This window comes from Peromyscus leucopus, chromosome 6 (assembly GCF_004664715.2).
Source record: "Peromyscus leucopus breed LL Stock chromosome 6, UCI_PerLeu_2.1, whole genome shotgun sequence".
Lineage (NCBI taxonomy): Eukaryota > Metazoa > Chordata > Mammalia > Rodentia > Cricetidae > Peromyscus > Peromyscus leucopus.
The window spans coordinates 10,022,732-10,042,833 of NC_051068.1; the positions used below are offsets into that span (position 1 = coordinate 10,022,732).

General features: G+C 44.1%; 2 protein-coding genes across 3 annotated transcripts in view; one reads left to right on the plus strand and one right to left on the minus strand.

Moving 5' to 3' along the window:
• Positions 1-885: 885 nt before the first annotated feature.
• On the minus strand, positions 886-14,563 carry Lrriq4 (leucine rich repeats and IQ motif containing 4). Its single transcript, XM_037206523.1, has 5 exons — positions 14,364-14,563; positions 11,602-12,657; positions 5,843-6,016; positions 2,569-2,707; positions 886-1,819 (listed from the first exon to the last, which is right to left on the minus strand). Exons 2-5 carry the CDS (start codon positions 12,637-12,639, stop codon positions 1,539-1,541), a joined length of 1,632 nt encoding a protein of 543 aa, XP_037062418.1. The 5' UTR covers positions 12,640-12,657; positions 14,364-14,563; the 3' UTR covers positions 886-1,538.
• A 248-nt stretch (positions 14,564-14,811) lies between these two features.
• The window catches only part of Lrrc34 (leucine rich repeat containing 34), a 49,146-nt gene continuing 43,855 nt past the window's right edge, over positions 14,812-20,102 (plus strand). For both annotated transcript variants that reach the window (XM_028872618.2, XM_037206524.1), the window contains exons 1-5: positions 14,812-14,951; positions 16,812-16,932; positions 18,290-18,411; positions 18,510-18,574; positions 19,024-19,107. In XM_028872618.2, coding sequence (XP_028728451.1) covers positions 16,823-16,932; positions 18,290-18,411; positions 18,510-18,574; positions 19,024-19,107 — 381 coding nt within the window. In that variant the 5' untranslated portion in view covers positions 14,812-14,951; positions 16,812-16,822. The remainder of the gene's footprint in view (positions 14,952-16,811; positions 16,933-18,289; positions 18,412-18,509; positions 18,575-19,023; positions 19,108-20,102) is intronic.

Sequence of the window (20,102 nt, forward strand, 5' to 3'; positions counted from 1 at the left end):
TTTTCACCACCTTTCAACCTAAGACAGGCCACGAATAATGGAATTCATATGCCAATGACAGGTAAGACTGGGTGGTTGAGAAGGCAACCTACGACAGGCACAGTCATCTGAGGGGTCCAGAGGACCTTTAATAAACAAATGTAAAAGGGGGGAATTGTGGGATCCCACAGTGACCCCAGATTGTGCCTTGATTCCTTCTTGACTCAAGGTCAGAGAGTTCAAGCTTGTCTTAGGCTGGATAACAGAATGTTTGGCCAAAGGCATGGTTACCAGATGTCTAATCCTGCCAATCCTTTATTCAAGGCCCATTTACACCACTCCAGAACACAGAGTAGGTGTTAGAACAGTTCCTTCGGCAAAATATTTCTTTCCAACTCAGAGTTTACATGGTAAACAGAAAGGTCTTTTGATCGATTAGGAAATGAAAGGGTTAAAGCTCAATTCTGGGGTGGTCCTTCCTCTACATCAGAAATTAAAATGATCAGGAAGGGAGATTTTGCCCAAGGTAAAGAATAAAATGGTTAACTTCAACTGTCAGATGTCTGCCCCAAACAATCATGGCTACCTAATGCACAAAGGATGCTACACACCAGATAAAAATGTCTGGTCCGAGGTTTCACTACTGGTGCTGTTTCCTGCCCAACTCTTCCCAGATGTCTTAGTCTTCAAGGTTGTATAACAGGATGTTTTGCCAAAGGTGTGGTTACTAGATGTTTTGAGAATTAAGGATGTGTTTACACTTGTTTGTGCCTTGAACCATGGTGTCCTTGAGAGGAAGAAGTCTTTTGCCTCCCTTGCTTTGGGTATAAAAAGGCTATGATAAATAAACTTCGGGCTGCTGTGGTATTGGCTCAGAGCCCCCCTGAAGCTATCCTGTGTCTCTGTCTTTTTCTTTTATGTCTATGTCTCTGTTTTTCCTATTTATTATTTCTCAAGCCTCACTCTTTTATTCTGGACTGTTCGACAGGTTGGGCAGGGCCCATCAGGAAACTGACTATTATCCATGGGCTAGTGTTGCACCCAGCCTTCTTTGGAGAAGCCTCTTACAGCAGTGAGTGGCAGTCAGTGCAGAGAATCAGAACTGGTCAGAGTTGATAATATGTAAGTGGTGAGTGCTCATTCCCTAGTCCCTGAGCTCAGAAAACATCACAGAAGAGAAAAGAATATAAGATCCCAGGAGGGGGAGTCACCCTCTAAACACAACATGGCCATCACAGTCATTAACGCACAGCAGCTGTGGATGCCTACACACAATCAAGCCACCAACAATTCATCACGGACAGGCTCATGAGGCCCCATCCCTTGCTGAAGGGTTATTGGCAGTTGAGGGCTTCTGGAGGAATCAATTTTCTTAAGGGTGTGACTGCTGGTAGGGTTCCCATGCTCTAGTGTCTGCCCCACATTCATGGGCATGCAGCCAACATTAACTGGCTTTGGTGAGTTATTAAAAAGGGCAGGCATGAAGAGGAGGGACATGAAGGAGGACAGGTTGAGGGAGGTCTGAGCTCAGGGTTGAGGGGAATAAGGTGCAAGTGTTATCAAGATGCATCATATACACACAAAAAGTTGTCCAAGAATAAAAATTTACAAATAAAAATATAAAGAATCTGTACTGAGTCTACCTTTGTGGCCATTATTTTCCTAATCCTGTTTTCCTTCAAGTATTTCCATATGGCTTCATTGCCTTTGACACACACTTCCATTGGAGGGTCTTTCATGGGATTGTTCATTAGTGTTAGGACTTTAAGTTTCACCAGATGATCAAGGCTATCCGGGAGGCGGCTGAGTAAGTTGTCCTCCAGCAGTAGCTCTCTCAAATCTGCAAAGATTTTCATTTTAATTGGTTGATGTAACCTAGGATCTCAGTGCCTAAACCCACCCAGGTGAGATCCACTGATAAGTGGTTGGAGAGGAGGGAGGTACCAAACACATGGCTTCTAATACCATCTAATCAAATGTCTGTCTATGTCTGATCTTCCACAGCAGGAAAGAACCCAGTCAGTACTCAGCAAAGACTTGATAAATGGGAGGGTACATGGATATATGGATAAGGAATGACTCAGCCAAACAATACTTGAGTGTTTAGGAATCAAGTGTGATTACTTTTTCCAAGTCAATCATGCAATTATAAAAATCCCCTTTGCTGATTTCATCATTCTGGGTCAATAATTTTCCTTTTATTCAAATGACTTAGTGATCTAGATAAACATTTACATCAGGATCCCAACTCTAAATGTTGCCATATCACATGTGTTCATTCAGTCAGTTGTGCTGATGGTGGTGTAATGAAATCATGGATGTATACTAATTTTCTAAGCAACCACTATTTGCTTCTCTTTTTCATTCAAATCATAAACTACTAAGACTCTTAGCTATACAAATATAGAGGCACCTGGCTTCCCTTGTGTTGTTAGAGAGCCTGTCAGTGGCTGATGATACAGGAATTACATACAAAAAGTTGTAATTAGCTCTACAGACTCTGAAATTGGTCTTTCTTAAGTCAAAGAAGCCATTCCTGGGCAATGTGGAGCTCACTCTACCAGGCTGTAGCTCTAGGAAGTTCCTCACCTTGAAGATGGCAAATGGCATCTGGGAGTTGCTTAAGAAGATTATGCCGACAATCAAGAACTTCCAGGTTTGACATTGACCCCAAGGATGAAGGCAGGGACTCCAGAAAGTTGTTTTCTATGTATAGTTCTTTAAGATTCTGCCATAACATGAGAGGGTGTGGTGAGGACACTTATCTTAATAAGCGAATTACAATAACCAGACTTATCTGTGAGTATCCACTCATGTGCAGTAGGGAACTCATGCCTTGGGACAATGGAGAAACATGTTTGTTGTGGTTTGAATCTGAAATGTCCCTCAAGCCTCATGCTTTCAGTACCTATTCCCCAATCTTCAGTGCTTCTTGAAGTTGGAGAGCCTTTAAGATGTGGGCTAGCTGGCAGAAGCAAGCCCAGATGCAGGCCATGGGAGGTCATACCTGTCCTAGCTCTGGTCTAGTTCTGTTTCCTGATCTGCCAAGATTAAGGAGCCTCTGCTACATATTCCTTCTGCCATACACAAAGCCCTCCTGCCATGATGTCTTCCCAGTGTGTAGGACTGAAATCCTCCAATGGAAAGCCCAAATAAACCCATCTTTCCTTGGATGGTTTAGTAAGGTATACTGGTCCCAATGGCAAAAGGACTAACTAGTAAATATTTACATAATTAATATCAAGAAATACAATTGCTTTGAGTAAAGCCATTGGATTTAGTTTCCATTTACACAGGAAATGAGAATACTGGAACTTAATTTTATCAAAACCTCATAAAAAGGAACTTGGGTCATTACAGCATGTACTCCCTTTCAATAGCTAGTTATCTTTGGCAATTGCTATAATTATTCAACTAAGTGCCCCAAGTCATATAGGTTAAAGTAGCCAAAAACCATGGATAATTGGTTTGGATTACCTATTTTCAACTTTACTGGGCAAAATAAAAATAATAATATTTAATATTTGCATTTAACCCCATGGTAATGGTATGTCTTGTACAAGGAACAAGATGGTGAAAGGTGTTCTTTGAGCATAGACAGAGTAATGGAGAATTAAGGATAGGATCTCTGTGTCACAGTGAGAATTATCAGTATTATACATACCATTGCTCAGTTCTGTTCCAAAGGTTATGAATAGCCCAGAGCTACTACATCATTATCATTAAGAGGGAAGAGGAATATGGACAAACAGTTCTCCACAAATACACATATAAAAACACTACTGTGGATGAAGTTATTTTGATTCAGGATTCAGCAGAGAACTATGGACCTGTCATCAGATTGCCCATCACCAAGCAAGAAAGTCAGGTCATATTGTTCCTTATAGGGAATCCTGGGTGCCAAAATTTTAGGCTCCCAATCATGTTACTTATAGGACACTTTAACTTCTAAACAATGTCTTTTTCAATGGGGTATTTATGAAATATATAAATTAAATAGAAAATGGTATGAGTCAATTTCTACAAATAAAAATACCAAAATGCAATAGTAGAAAGAAGAGCCACTGATGCAATAGTGGCATGTAAGTTATGGGGGTAACCAATCACTTTCTGCTGGGATTTGAGGCCCACACAGGCGGGAATGTGTGCCTGGTACTATAAACCTGGTCAAAAGCCCATGGCTGGAAGGTCATAAGTGCCAGTGAAGAAACTATTTCTGTGTTTTTGCTAAATGCTCATGTTGTCAACTGCCTTTATAATACTTACATTTATACCCATAGGTTAGTTCTGTCCTCAACCTTGGCCAGAGAAACTTCTTTCTGTATTAGGCAGCAGCTAATGTGGAGACTGAAAATGGTCAAAAGGCTGAAAATAAGCGGATTTTAAATAACCCGTATACGGCACTGGTGTTGAATCCCCTCAGGGAATGTAATAGCAGAGGCGGTGGACAGAAAGGTAGAGGATGGGGAGGAGTGCTGGGAAATGCTGTTTTCTGGACAAGGACATGACTTATGAACTAGGAGAAGCTGTGGTTACCTGCACAAGAGCAAGCCACACAATGGTCAATCAGCATTCTAGCAGGCAGCAGAAATGGATACAGTGGGATTAAAAAAGAAGACTGGACCTGAAGGTTGGAGGGTGTGCTGACTAGTTTTATGTCAACTTGATACATGCTGGAGTTATCTGAAAGGAGGGGACCTCAATTAAGAAAATGAGATCCAGCTGTAAGGCATTTTCTTAATTAGTGATTGATGATAGAGGACCCAACCCACTGTGGGTGACCTCCCTGGGCTGCTGGTCCTGGGTTCTATAAGAAAGCAGGCTAGGTAAGCCATTCGGGGAGCAAGCAAGTAAGCAGCACCCCTCCATGGCACCTGTATCAGCTCCTCTGACAATGAATTGCTATATGGAACTGTGAGTGAAATAAACTCTTTTCTCCCCAAGTTGCTTTTGATCATGGTGTTTCCTTTCAGCAATAGTAACTCTAACTAAGACAGGCAGATATGTAAGGGGGTGTCTTGGGGGAATAAGCAGGGGAGTTGGGGTGGGATGGGATCAAGATGCATTGCATATGTATATGAAATTGTTGGGAATAAACAAAAGATATCTTTTTTTTGAGACAGGGTTTCTCTGTGTAGCTTTGCGCCTTTCCTGGAACTTGCTTTGTAGACCAGGCTGGCCTCGAACTCACAGAGATCTGCCTGCCTCTGCCTCTGCCTCCCGAGTACTGGGATTAAAGGTGTGCGCCACCACTGAGCGGCTATAAGATATCTTTTTTAAAAAGACATTGTGGCAGAATATTTATTTACACTGTGAAGATGTGTCTTTGCCAAGGTGCCTTCTGGTTGGTTTAATAAAGAGCTGAATGGCCAATAGGTAGGTAGGAAGAGATTAGGCAGGACTTTTGGGGACAGTGGGGACTCTGGAAAGAACAGAGGCAGAGACACCAGGAGACACAGAGCAAGCAGCATGTGCATGGCAAGTGGTAACAGCCACGAGCCACATGGCAGAATGTAGAATACTATACATGGGTTACGTTAAAAGAACTAGTTAGAAACAAGCCTAGGCTATAGGCTGAGCTTTCATAATTGATAATAAATCTCTGTGTTATTATTTGGGAGCTGGCGGGTGGGACAGAAAAAGAATAGGTACAAGACATACTAAATAACAATCACAGTACAGTGTTGTAGGGCTTGTTCAGTAACAGTCAGAGCCCCGAAATGTAAAACCCATGGTTTGGGGCTGAAAATCCAATACAAATACATCCTTTATGCAATGTGGGAAACATTGCCTCATGTTCTCTCAGCATTAGCTCTGGGGCAGGGTGGCATGCACCTCTTGTCTGTTCCTTGGGAGGGCTTACCTGCAATTTCTTGATGTTTTCTGGCACACTGGAGAACTTGAATCCCTGGTCTTGTCCAATGTATAATTTCTCCAGAGACACTAAGGAAAAGATTTCCTCTGGGAAGGATAAAAAGTCATTTCCTGTGAGTCCAAGAGTCTTCAGTTTTATAAGTGAGCTCACAGTCGGTGGTAACTGGAAGTATTCCAAAAAGCTAAAGTTAAGGTTGAGATTGTTTTTAAACACTCAAAATTAAGTTGTCTGGTGGTAGTGGGTTATCAATACTGACATTAGTGTCACCAAAGTTGTACACAAATCCCCAGTGCTAAATTTAACTGACTTTATGATGAGAATTTTAAGGAATAAGTTGAGTTTTGGCTTCGAAACAAGCTGTTAAACCAAAAGTAGGGTTGTCAATGTCTCCTAGCAATGGACGCTTCCGTATATGTTCATATGTGTACTGCATAATTACCATATGTGTTTGCAGACTGGGCTTCCACCTGTTTCCTGCTGAGGCAGGCAAGTGTGGGGCAGTATTTGGTTTGGGTTCAGCCATACCCTGTCCTATTGTTGTTTGTTTTTGCTCTTTTGGGGGGCCCACCACCCAGTTCCCAAAAATATTTCTCAGAGTGGCTTATTCTTAATTATAAATGTTTGGCCTTAGCTTGGCTTGTTGATAGCCAGCTTTTCTTAACTTTAAATTAGCTCATACATCTTTTGCCTCTGGGCTTTTCCCATTTTCTTACTTCCATAAATTTTACTCTGTGACTTGCTATGTAGCTGGGTGGTTGGCCCCTGGAGTCCTCCTCTTTCTCTGGCTATTCTCTTTTTCCTCCCAGATTTCTCCTTCTATATATTCTCTCTCTCTGCCTGCTAGTCCCACTCACCTTTTCTCCTGCTTTGCTATTGGCCGTTCAGTTCTTTATTAGGCCATCAGGTGTTTTAGACAGGCACAGTATCACAGTTTCACAGAGTTAAACAAATGCAACATAAACAAAAGTAACACACCTTAAAATAACATTCCACAACATTGTCCCTCTCTTGTAATAATGCACTTGGCTGGCTAGCTCTTTCACTGCAGACACCATGCACATACATCCCTTTCCAAACAATGCACCTAGTAAGCTCAGAGCCCCTTGGGACTCGCACCTGCATCAGGCTACATGTACTCCCATCTCTAAACAAACGTATAAATCGTCCTGTTCTGGTTACAGTTCAGTTTGGATGGTATCTTTTCAAGCATATTCCAAGTGTATCCAGATATGATGAATAGGAGGGCCAACATGGCTTAAACTAGATTAGGGTTGCACGTGCAGTAAGATAAAATTGTGTTCTCTAGTAATCTTTGGGGCTCGTCCTCTATTTACTAGCTTGTGTATATGTATAACAAATGAGACATAATTAAAACTAGATGCATTATAGGAAGGAACATATGCAGTAGGAAAAAAAATGAATATATGATCTAATCTATCAATCAAAAATAGAGAGCCATCCAAACTAGCCCCACCCCAAGTAACTAGTCTTTAAACCCCACAGAATGAAGCATAGAATGTGTGGGGCCATGAGCATCCTTACTCATGTGGTCTCCTATTGATCTTGACAGTGTATCTGCCTATAATCTCTGCCATCACTTTGCTCAAATGATAGAACCTTGCTTCTTGTGTAAATTGGTGCGGGCTCTAATTTTCAGCTCTTCGGATGAGAAGTTGAGCCTCTGAAAACACAAGGCCAGACCTGTCTACGCTAACACTGCCACTCCTCTGCTTTTCATGAGTTGGGTCAATTCATGTTGCTTCATTGTATATGTGTTACCTAGAGAATGTCAAATGCTTGATAATGTTGGAAGAAAGAGCACTATAATTATATAGAATATTATAATAATAATATCTGTAATACATTTATTTCCTGAATTGATACATTTGGTGACACCTGGTTTTTAGATCCCAAGGTCTTTCACCTGACAGTTTTGAAACTGCCTTTGAACTCAGCTGGAAGCAAACATATGTTCAAAGTGTTTCTAATTAGGACACCCTGTGTAGATACTAGGATCCGTCTCATCATGTTTTGCCTTCTTTTGAACACCAAGGCTTTTGCGCCTTATTTGGAAGTTAGGTGGTTATTTTACAGACTGCCAGACTTCAAAGGAAATCCTTAAGAAGATTATGTGTTCTAACCCTCTAACACAGCGGCTGGATATGTTGCTGCCTAGCCAGGTAGCACCACCTCCCAGACAGCAAAGAGCATCACCACCAGTAGAAAACTGCCAGGTCTACCATGCTCTCATTCTGGTTCCTCTAGAATCTCATGGGAAAAACCTTATTCTAACTTACATAACCACCCCACACACTGTGTAACAAAGATGCTTTCCTTTCTTGTTCTTAACTCGCACACCCCTTTATCTGACTTCCTTCCCCGTGGGAAATCCTTCCTCATTTTCCTGTCTTCCTCTTACCTTCTCTGCAGTCTGTGCCGCCCTCCTTCCCACTCTGGTTAGACCTCCGCACTGCTCAGGACCCTCCCCCGTGCCTTTCTATAGCTCATCAGTGGGGAATAGTGCCTCTCACAATCGGAAAAGAAGGAAGCATACTATAAGAATAAACTAAATTTCTGTAAAAGTTTTGCAGAACTGGAATTTCTTAGATCTTTTTTTTTTTTTAATGTAAGGTGAAGGTTTATTTTTCTAAAAATGCTAAGAATGTTTCCATTGGGGGGGGGTGAGGGTTGTTAGTTTGCTTTTATTATTTTGAGACAGGAGTTCGTGTAGCCCAAGCTAGCCTGGAACTTGCAATGTAGCTAAGGATGACCTCTGATTTCTGATCCTCCTACCTCTGTTTCCCAAGAGCTGGGATTAGAGGTACAGGTCACCAAACCCAGTTTATTTATTGACTTAAAAAATCAGATCAAGTTTATCTCCAGAGAAACTGAGGTTAAAAATTCTTCACAGGGCACTTGGCTCCCCTTCAACACTAGGCACCTGCATTCAATAAAATGGAAAACAGGAAGACTTCAACCTCATCCATCATTACAGCCTGGTAATTCTAACCCTCACCATTGTTTACTTAACACACTGATGCAACATTTCATTTTCAAAGTACATTGAATGCTCACAAGTCTTCACCCTTTGTCCAGGAATTTCAAGACCTCATAATTGTTCATCAATTCATGTTAACACATAGTGGAAATGAATGTAGACACACAGGGCCGGCACAGTGGCTCGGTGGTGAAAGCACTTGTGTTGGCCTGAGTTCCATTTCCAGAACCCACACAAAGGTAGACGGCAAAACCTGACCCAACCAAGTTGTCATCTGAGCACCATATGCATGCTGTGGCACACACACATCATCTATCCATCTACACACAAAAAAAAAAAATATAAAAATGGAAAGATCTGGACACAGACATCTGCAGAGTACCAACATGGAGCAATTATTTATGATACCATAGTTGACCATTTTGAGGTTGAATACTCTGTTTTTGCTTTCTCTTTTAATAGTAATTTACTGTACAAGTAAAATAAATTTAGGTGCCCATTGAAAGCTATTTTCACACCTACCTAGGCAAGGAGAAGCTACTGCCAGGCTCCAAGAGCCAGAAATCAATCAGGGGAGTCTTTGTGTGGGAGAGGTAAAAGTCATACACCACAAAGAAGAGAAATAAGTTATAAGTTACAGAATCAGACAAGGAGGGACCAAAGCGCAAAACATATAATCAGAATAACTGGAAACTCTAAGTAATAGTTCATAAAGATTTTCTCGTTCAGTACAGTAATATCTGTCTACACGTCTATACTCCGGCACAGTTTGGTTCACAGGGTAAGCTGGGATTCTCTTGTTAGCAAGCAGAATTCATGCAATTCTCTTTTGAGAACTAAAGTTTCTCTCAAGAAAAGGTTAGCTATTGCTCATGACTTAGCCATGACTAGGACAGTGTTACCCTTCTGTGGTGGCTAATTTTGGTTTCGACTGAACACACTGGGAAGATGGAACCACACTTGAGGAACTGCTTCCACTGGAGTGGCCTGTGAACATGTCTGTGGGGCATTTTCCTGATTTCTAATTGATGTGGGAGGGTCCATCCCACGGTACAAAACATGCCTGTGCCGTGGGTCTGGACTGTATCAGAAAGGTAGCCAAATGCGAGCCTGGGGGCAGCCCGTGGGGATCAGCCCTCCTGGGTGCTGCGCCTGAGATGTTTGAGTTCCTGTTCTGACTTCCCTCAGTGACAGACTGACCAGGAAGTGTGAGAGGAAATAACCCCTTTCCTCCTCCAGTTGTGTTTGGTCGTGGTGTTTACCACCGCAGCAGAAAGCTAACTAGAAAATCTTCCTACATGCATTCTATTTTGAGTTACTCCGACTGTTAGATGACACACTTTCTCCTCTGGAAGGGATTTCTCCCCCATTCTCTCTTTCTCTCTGACTCTCTCTGGGTCACCCTCTGCGTGTGTGTCGGGGCACAATCAGTCCACGTGTGTGGAGGGCAGAGGGCAGCTTTTGGAAGTCAGTTCTCTTCCACCTTGTTTTTGAGGTCGTCTCTCTTGCTCCCACTATTTTGTGTATTCCCAGCTCACTACCCACTGGCTTCCAGGTGGTTTTCCTATCTCCATGCCCCTATTTTATTGTGCTTATTTATTTATTTACTTATTTATGGCCCTGGTGACTGAACTAGGAACTTCCACATGGCAGACAAGCACTGAGCTTAATACCTTTCTTGATCCCTCCTTCCAAAGGTAGCCACTCTTGGGAACTTGGTGACTTTCCTTCCAATTCATTATATTTTTTATTGCTTTTTATACTTTTATTATTATAAATATTCTTTAAATGAGTGGTATATATGTGTGTTTATTTATATGTGTATTATTAAAATTTTGATGCATTTCTTTATTTGTGTGTTTGTACTTGTGGGCCTGTATGCTTCACGGTGAGTAGGGAGGTCAGAGGACAACTTACAGAAGTCTGGTCTGTCCCTCCACAATGATCCCCCTGCCTTCCCGGGATCAAACTCAAGTTTCCAGGCTTGGCAGCAAGCAATTTTACCCAGTGGGCCACGTCACTGGTCTCTGTATTTGTAATTTTGTACGGCTCAACAATGAATATATTGTTTTGTCGGGTCCCCCCCCCCATTCAATAAGCATCCCGGTTTGAGTTGTCCCCACACTGGCACATACGGCTTCAGTTAGCTTTCATTGTATCGTATCCAATTCTATAAGGAACCTGCATCTTATCTGCCTGTGCCCCCACTGACATTCTAGTGGTCTGCCATTCCTCAGATGCCCAACAGTGAATGCTGTGATGAGTAATTCCAAAGTGCACCCCGCACCCATGGGACAGTTTCTCCAGGAAAAACAAACAAACAAACAAACAAAAAATCCCAACCTGTTCTTCAGTCTTCCGTGAATGGAAAGTTAAGGACTAAGGTATTTCCAGGGGCCAGGGGGTGAAGTCTAAGTCTTATGGAAACTGTCAGGTGGCCTATGTTAGGAGAGACCCTAGAGTCCAAACCCTTGGTTTGATCCTTAAAACAATTCAGTTCGGTTTTGTCTCGTGTGTCCTTGCGAATGGGAACACCCCAGTGGCTGTGGCCCATGTCCTAAGTGAACATTAGATGGAGGTTAGAATTACTATCATTTGGAACGGAAGAATATAAAGTGCCACCTTGTGGGATATCTTTGATACGCCTGTTATGTTTGTTGTTTGAGGTAGCGGGTTCAACATGCTGGCTGAACATAGCGCCACATCAAGGAAAGGCAGAGCAGAGTGAGAGCGGGAAGGGAAGCAGTACCTGTCCCACTTTGTTATCGTCCAGCGCCAGCATCTCCAGGTTCTTGAGCGTGCAGATCTGCAAGGGAAAGTGGTCTATGTGGTTCTGACTGAGATCCAGGAAGCGCAGGTTGACCAGGCGTTTGAAGGAGCGCCGCAGCGCGCGCAGGCCGGTGTTGCGCAGGTACAGCAGCTGCAGCGACACCCAGCGGCACAGGAGGCGCGGCACCTTATCCAGGCGGTTGTCGCTCAGCCCGACCTCGGTGAGCTCCGAGAGCTGCTCCATGGTGGCCGGGAGGGAGCGGAGGAGGTTTTGGGTCAAATCCAGCACCGACAGCTTGCTGCACTGGCTCAGAGACTCGGGTAGAAGGGGCAGGTTGTTAAACGCCACGTACAACTTCTGCAGCCTCCTCAGCTGCCCGATTTCCTCCGGGATGGCCTTCAGTTTGTTGTGGTCTAGATCGATCACTTCCAGGTTCAAGAGTACACAGAGGTCGGAAGGGAAAACCGAAAACTGATTCTTTTTCAAGTAGATCTCCCTGAGCTTGGTCTGGTTCACGATTTCCTTGGGCAGTGAGTCCAAGTGGTTCTCTGACAGTCCAAAGAGCTCCAGGTGGTGCAGGGATTTGCAGATCACGGTGGGAACCTCTCTCAGGCCGGTGCGGTAGAGCCGCAGCTCCCGGAGGGTGCGGAGGCAGCTGAGTACTGGCAGCGAGCAATAGAACAGCGGGTTGCAGCTCAGGTCCAGAGACTCCAGGCTGCTGAGCTCCCCCAGCTGCGGGCACAGACTCTGCAGGTTGTTCTTGTGCAGGTAGAGGACCCTGACATTCTTTAAATGCTGGATGCCCTGGGGAATCTCTTCAATCTGATTGTTCTCCAGATGCAGTTCTTCTAATTCCTTTAATGCCAAAATGTCTGGCGGGATGGTTTTCAAACTCTGATTGGAACCATCCATGAAAAACGTTCTATCAGTGACCCGCTGGGGGTCATTTCTCTGAAGAACCTTGGGTAAATGTTCTTGTTTTAGTACTTCCTTTGTCACGAGTTTATAAAGTTCCATGATCCCAAATCTGAAATACTGTGAAGAGGAGGGGAAAAAATCAGATTTCCCTGACAACCAGACTTAGTAACGGGACGCGAGGGCGATGGCGACGACAGACAAAAGACTGAAACGATTTTGCAACATGAATTTTCTGTTTCTTTGTATTTCATGTTAGGGTAAGAGTTAAAGCGTGAACACCTCTTTCTAGGAAGTTTGTGCACGTGTGTTAACACACAGATTGCCTAATTTCGTCTTTTTACATGGCTTGTTTGGGCCCTGAAGACATGGCTCAGCCTTTGAAAGCACTTACTGCTCTGGGAGAGGACCTCAGGTGCTGTTCCAGCACCCATCTAGAGGCTCACAACTGCCTGTGACTCCGCTCCCCACACCCTCTTCTCTCCTCTGTGGGCACCCGTACTCATATGTACATACCTTCCCTCACGACACCACATAGGCATAATTTAAAAAAAATCTTTCAAAGCCGAGCATAGAGTGGTGCACGCCTTTTACCCCAACACTGGGAAGGCAGAGGCAGGTGGATCTTTGTGAGTTTGAGACCAACCTGGTCTACCCAGTGAGTTCCAGGATAGCCAGAGGTACACAGTGAGACCCAGTCTCAAAAACAACAGGAGGAAAATTAACTTTTAAGATACTTATTTTGATTTAGTTTCAAATGAGTTATGGAAGTTTGCCAGAGATCATTGCTCTTGCCGTCACGCCCAGGAAATATTGGGAAAATGTATATCTTACGTATTTTCATAAAGTCACCAGAGTTGTTATCTGTAAAGCAGGCTAAGGGGTGAAAATCTAGTTCTCGGCCACTCTTTCCCTGTAAGTGGAGGCCAGTGGGTAGGCCCCTCCCGCCTGGTGAGGCTGGTAGACAGAGAAACCAGCCCTCAACAGGCAAAGCAAAAGCCAACCAAAGGGACGAACCAGCACGGGGCAGGAGCACCTGCCAAAGGAAACCATTTGCAGTAGTGCATGGGGGTCAAGAAGGGCAGCCCCGCCAGTCTGGAGATCTCTCAAGTGCAGGGGCGGTTCTCCACTAGGCAGGGCCAAGAGGGCTTGGAGGAAGGTGCAGGTCCCGCTAAGACGGACCTTGGTCTCAGTCTTTCTGTGTTGCTTGCTTCCTTGGTGGCGCAGGCACACCCCTACCCACACACTCCACACCCCCACACTCATACACACACATACACACACACACACACACACACACACACACACACACACACACACACAGAGCATGCAGCATGTTTTTTGAGACAGGGTTCTCTTTGTAGCTCTGGCTTTCCTGGAACTCTGTAAACCAGGCTGCCCTCGAAGTCACAGAGCTCCGGGTCCCTGCCTCCCGAGTGCTGGAATGCGCCACCACACAGACTGTTCTTTACCTTGTAACTGTTTTTACCTTGCCGGCTTTCATCCACTCTTACCCTCCAGGGATCTGTCTGGCTCCAACCCAACCCACCTCTTTCTCTCTGGCCTTCCTCACATATTCAATACTGCATCCTGACTGAGACACCCTGTAATACTCCTTGGCACCCCTGGTCTCCAGCGCTAGTTGAGGCTTTATTGCCTCTTTTAGGCTTCTGAGGCTATCTCAGGCCCCGCTTCTGGGCTGTCCTCTAAATTCACCCTCCATCGGTGGGTCTGCAATCGGCCCCACCCCTTCACAGCCCGACTACACTTCAGATTCCACATGGATATGACCTTGCCTGCGTCCATACTCAAGGTACTGACTGTACCTGTGCCTCTGCAGCTTGGCCCTGGGGCGGGCTGTCTCAGACTAGTGTGGAAGTCACCTTCTCCAGGAAACCCTTCCAAAGGGCTCCACTCTTCACAAAACCCTTTAAGACATTACAGCCCCACGCCCTTTACACCTGGAGGTTCTACCACCAGATTCCGAGCTTAGCCTTTCGCGTCCTTTTTGGGGAGAAAGGTTAGGTCACTGGATTTGTAGTTGGTCCCTAGCACAGCAGGCTAGGCTCCCAACCCTTGAAGCTCTCCTCTCAGTGACTATAACCCAAAGTAGGTAAATTTAAGGTGAGCGATCACTGCCTACTGATTACGGGGTGCCCCGCCCTCTCAACTGTGGCCCCGCCTCTTCCCCCTTCCTTCTGGAGGAAGCTCTGTGGTTGCCATGGGAGCGACTCGGGTTGCTGGCCCGGTAATGGTCCCAGCCCGAGACCCAGCAGGCGCACTCTGTAGCGAAAGCCCAGCCACAACCTTCCTCTTCAGTGGTCGGACCTGCCGGGCGAGCTGGGTAAGGGGTACCCGGCCCTGCAGCTGCAGGCCAACCGAAGGACGGCGGATCCCATCTGCAGAAGCCCCAGGTAGGGGCAGAACTCTGGGGCGCCCTTAGCACCACCGGTTCGCCTGGCTTTGTGAGGAGAGGTGTGGCAGGATAGTGCCTGCGGCTTTGCTCTTGGGGTCTGGGAAGGTGCGCTGGGCCTCTTCTGAGTCCACGAGTTTGTGCCCCAGGAAACCATCCCAGACAAGCAGGAAGCTCCTGAGACTTCCGAGTTCTCACTTCTAGACCATCCACATTTTCTTTTCTTTTAACCTCTTCATCTATTTTGGTTTCATTTTTAAGTTAGTATATAGAAAGTGAATGATCGTGACATTTTTATTCATACGTATACTTCCACATGCACTTTGAGTATGTCTGCGTCCATGAATTTAACAAATTAAGCATAAAGTTAGAGGTGTACTCAGGCTGAACGCCTGACTGCTCTTGTCATGCTCCCTGGAGGGGAGAATAAGGCAGTTTGCTTTCCATGGGCACGGTCGCTGGGCCTCTGAAGAAAGCACAGTTTAGAGATTCAATTTCTGTCTGCTCCCTGGCGCTTGTAGGGGCAGACACCAGAAGCGCCTGTATTCCATCTCAAGAAGTTAGTAGCCTGAGGCAGGGAAGTGGTGTCGGTTTAGAAACCACCGGAGTGTTTGTGTTTCCCGGATGCTAATACTGCACTTAGTAAATGGTGTTCCATATACATCTCAGAGATGCTGCATTCTGACCCGGTTTCCCCTGGGCAATTCAGAGAATCTCCGTACACCTGAGTGACTTAAATGTCCTGAGAAGTGTCCTACATAGGTCTCTGTTTACCTTCACTTAAATCGGCACTTTTCAAAAGTAGTTGACAAATTAAACTCACTTCCAAGATTCTTTGATCATCTTGGAAAATATTGTGCGACATTATTTAAATAGCCAAAAGTTTCCTAAAATGGGTGATAGAATTTAGTATGCATGTACATCCATCCACATGAGGCACCTTCCTGATGTATGTTTTAGAGAGTAATGTTTGAAAGAACTACTCACCATATAACATTAATTGAAAGGTATAAAACTAGACCAAAGATTCCAATTCTGTCAACACACACACACACACACACACACACACACACACACACACACACACACCACAAATAAATAAGAATAAAGTTCAAATACATCTTTAAAAAATATAAGAGCCGGGCGGTGGTGGCATATGCCTTTAATCCCAGCACTTGGGAGGCAGAGCCAGGCAGATCTCTGTGAGTTTGAGGCCAGCCTGGGCCACCAAGTGAGTTCCAGGAAAGGCGCAAAGCTACACAGGGAAACCCTGTCTCGAAAAACCAAATATATATATGCAAAGTTATTTTCCTTTTAACTTAATTATACCGGATCTTAGATCTTGTTCTGCAGCTGTGGGTGGCACACTCTGATAGTGCAGATGCCGCTCCACAGCAATGGACGTATCTGAGATGTGGAAATTATAGAAGGCAGCTTCTAAGAATGCAGCCTAGTTAAAGTGTGAGATCATTGCAACCCAAAGGGACACCTGGGAAGACTTTAGACTCAGTTTGAGTTTGAACTTCCCTTAGATGCTTGAGTTTGCCCAGAGTAATTTCTCTGGACACTTCTCCCTCAGCTACCCAATTCATGGTAGAGGTTAGTCGTCCCCTTTCAGCTAGGGTGCTGACTGGAACCACAGTCTGCCCACCTTCTCTGGTGCATTTATAACCTGTTTGACCCCCTGCTCCCCCTCCCAACTTTTCTCTTTCTTCCTCACCCTCAACACTCTCTCTCTCTCTCTCTCTCTCTCTCTCTCTCTCTCTCTCTCTTTCTCTCTCTCTCTCCTTTGAAAGAAATTTAGTTGTTGAAACTTTGGGCATAATTTATATGTGATGAGAATGCATTTATGTTTCCAAAGCTCCTGCGTCTATGGACGCCCTCCAGGAACAGTACAGTCAGCTTTGTTCAGAAAATGTACGGAAAACTAATCCTTATATACTGCATATACTCCAAAAAGTGGATGAAGAAATTAAAAAGAGGTAAGGAAGATAAATATTCAACTGTATCAAAAGTACCCACGGATCCTCATTTCTGTGAAATCCTAGACCACCCAGTGGCTTTATCCCGTTTGAAGATGGTTTGGTAAGGCAGACATAGCTTTTGATTCAGGGAAATGGGCAGACGTGGAACACCTTGAGGTCTTAGGTCCCCTGTCAGACTCTGGGGAGAGTGCTAGTCCAGGGGCCCTCAAACCAGGGCCAGGGCACCTGCAGTTGTCTCAGTTCCCATGAGCTGGGTGAATTCAGGCATATCCTTTGTCCTGGTTATTGTTGTTTCTTTTTCTTTTGTCAATTTGACACAAGTTAGATTTACCTAGGGAGAGACATAACAACTGAGAAAATGCTTCCACCAGATCGCCTGTCTGAAGGCCATTGGGGACATTTTCTTGATTAATAATGAACGCAGAGGGGTTCAGCCTTCTGTGGGCAGTGCCAACTCTGGGCATGTGGTCCTGGGAGCTACAAGAAGGCTGACTGAGCAAGCCAGGAAGCAGAGTTCCTCTATGGCTTCCGCTTCAGTTCCTGCCTCCCTAAGTTCTTGCCCTGACTTCCCTCAGTATTGGAGTATGACCCAAGACTTGAACAATGAAATCAACCCTTTCCTCCCCAACTTGATTCTGTCATGGTGTTTATCACAGCAGAAACCTAAAGCATTCTCAAAGTGCTCAGTCTAAAGTGGGTTGGATGGTTAGCTTTGTCAACCTGACACTGAGAATCACTTGAGAACAATGAGGAATTTCCTACATTTGCTTAGCTGATGCCCATGTCTATAGAGGATTGTCTTAAGTTAATTACCATGAGCTGATGCAGCCCACTGTGGGCAGCGTCATTCCTGACACAGGGGTGCTGAACTGGATAAGACTGGAGAAATCCAGCTGAATACATGAAGCAACTGAGAATGCATGCTACACAGAGAAACCCTGTCTAAAAAAATAAAACTAAATAAATAATAAATAGATAGATAGATAGATAAATAAATAGATAGGTAGATAGAAAAAGAAAGAAAGAAAGAAGGAAGGAAGGAAGAAAGAAAGAAAGAAAGAAAGAAAAAGAAAGAAAGAAAGAAAGAAAGAAAGAAAGAAAGAAAGAAAGAAAGAAAGAAAGAAAGAAAGAGAAAGAAAGGTATGCACCCATAGAGCCTGACTCTTAAATTTCTTTTTGTGGGATGTTTTATTACAACAGAAATAAAAGTAAGACAGTGGGGTGCATGAGAGAAATCAAGTGATGGGGAAATTAGCTATGTTAAGCTGGTTTGCAAGGTCACATTTGAAGGGTTTCAAACTTTGTGTCAACATTGTCCTCCTTATCACTTTCTTTGTCTTTTTTATTTTGACAGACCAGAAGGAGGAATCACATTAAACGTTGCTGGTAACAATCACTTAGTCCCAGTACAGAAAGTAACAGGTGAAGATTTTTGGCTTCTTACCAAAGTTTTAAAGAACCAGTTACGTATCCACGGTACGTTTGCTTAAGAATAGACACTGCCTGCTTTTCACTTGCCTGTTTTCAGCATTCTTTGTCAGGACTATCAGTTTCTGTTCACCTGTGTGTTTCAGGTCTGGATGTGAGGTATAACAGCATAAGTGATGTTGGTGCCTACTACGCTTCAAAACTGCTTCAGGTATTGCTCTGATACCAGCTGTCCGTATCCATTGTTCTGCTGAGATGAAACCATATAGGTGAATGGTGTACAGGCAAACACCATGTATGGAAAACACAAGGATCTCAAGTCTCAGCTCTAGGTGTAGCTCTTGAAATACATGGAAATCCACTTGGATTTGGTCTCAGCAGAGCTGAGTTGTCTTTTGCAAACCATGGTTAAACACTCAAAGATGTCCACACATTCAGTTGTTGGTGAAACTAAACTCAGTCTTTTCCTTTCAATGATACTGCGATTGCAGTGTTTGAAAGAGAAGAGTGACTTCCTTTTTTCTCCTTAAATGGTGATTGCCTTGGTTGGAATTCTGTTAGATTTTATATGGAGATAATTTTAATTGAATAAATTATGTGTATAGATTAATTCACTTCCTGTAATACAAATGCAATAGCTCTTTTCTCTCCTTATTATAGAAACAGCCAAATATCACTTACTTAAACCTCATGTTTAATGATATTGGACCTGAAGGTGGAGAATTGATCGCTAAAGCACTGCAGGTAAGTGTTTACATACTGCAGAGTAGCATTTCATTTGTGAACTTCAACTTCTTGTAGTTTGGAAACAACATAACCAAAGCTAATGTGAGCTTATGTCATTTCAATTTTGTGTGGAGGTGTGTGAGTGTGCACGTGCGTGTGCGTGTGTATATGTGTGAGTGTGTGCGTGTGCGTGTGTGTGCGTGTGTGTGTGTGATGTATATGGATGTTTTGCCTGCATATATGTCTGTGCACCACATGTATTCCTGGTACCTGCAGAAGCCAGAAGTGGGAGTCGGGTCCTCAGGAACTAGAGTTACATATGGTTGTAAGATGCCATATGGATGCTGGGAATTGAACCAAGTCCTCTGGAAGAACAGTTCTTTTAACTGATGAGCCATCTCTCCAGCCCCAAAGATTTTTTTTTATGTGTATGAGCCTCCATGTATGTGTACCACATGTGTACCTAGTGCCTGTAGAGGTCAGAAGAGGGCATTGAATCTCCTGGACCTGGAGTGACAGGTGACTGTTAGCCACCATGTGAGTGCTGGGAACCAAACTCAGGTCTTTTTCTAGACCAGTAATTGCTCTTAACCTTGGAGATATTTCTTCAGCCCTCTTGTATAATATTAGAGGGACCAGCCTTAATATTATACATCCCAGGGGCTCAGGAGAGAGAACTACTAACGGCGAGGACTATTATCAGGAAATAGAATCTCAGCACACCGAGTTCTGTAGTCCACTTGCTTTAATTCCTCTGGCATAACATCCTTTATACACAGCTTCAGTTCTGTTCTCATGTCTAGCTCCTTTCTTGCCTGATTTTTCTCTATATTTATCTACTGTCCCCTCTAGGTTCTATCTTAATTCCTTCATCTAGTTCTGTCCCTTCTAGGTTCTCATCTATCTAGTTCTTTCTCCCATCAGCTTCTCTCCCGTCTCCTTCTCTCTCATCTAGCTCTTCCTCATCTTGTTCTTCCCCATCTGGCTCTTCCTCATCTTCCATCTCGTTCCTC

What these genes read in the sequence shown, in the direction of transcription:
- Lrriq4 (XM_037206523.1), bottom strand. Translation starts at nt 12,639, where the DNA reads ATGGAACTTTATAAACTCGTGACAAAGGAAGTACTAAAACAAGAACAT. An exon ending in ACGATAACAAAGTGGGACAG is followed by an intron (nt 6,017 to 11,601) that starts GTACTGCTTCCC and finishes GAATACTTCCAG; the next exon opens with TTACCACCGACTGTGAGCTC. An exon ending in TGCCATTTGCCATCTTCAAG is followed by an intron (nt 1,820 to 2,568) that starts GTGAGGAACTTC and finishes AAATCTTTGCAG; the next exon opens with ATTTGAGAGAGCTACTGCTG.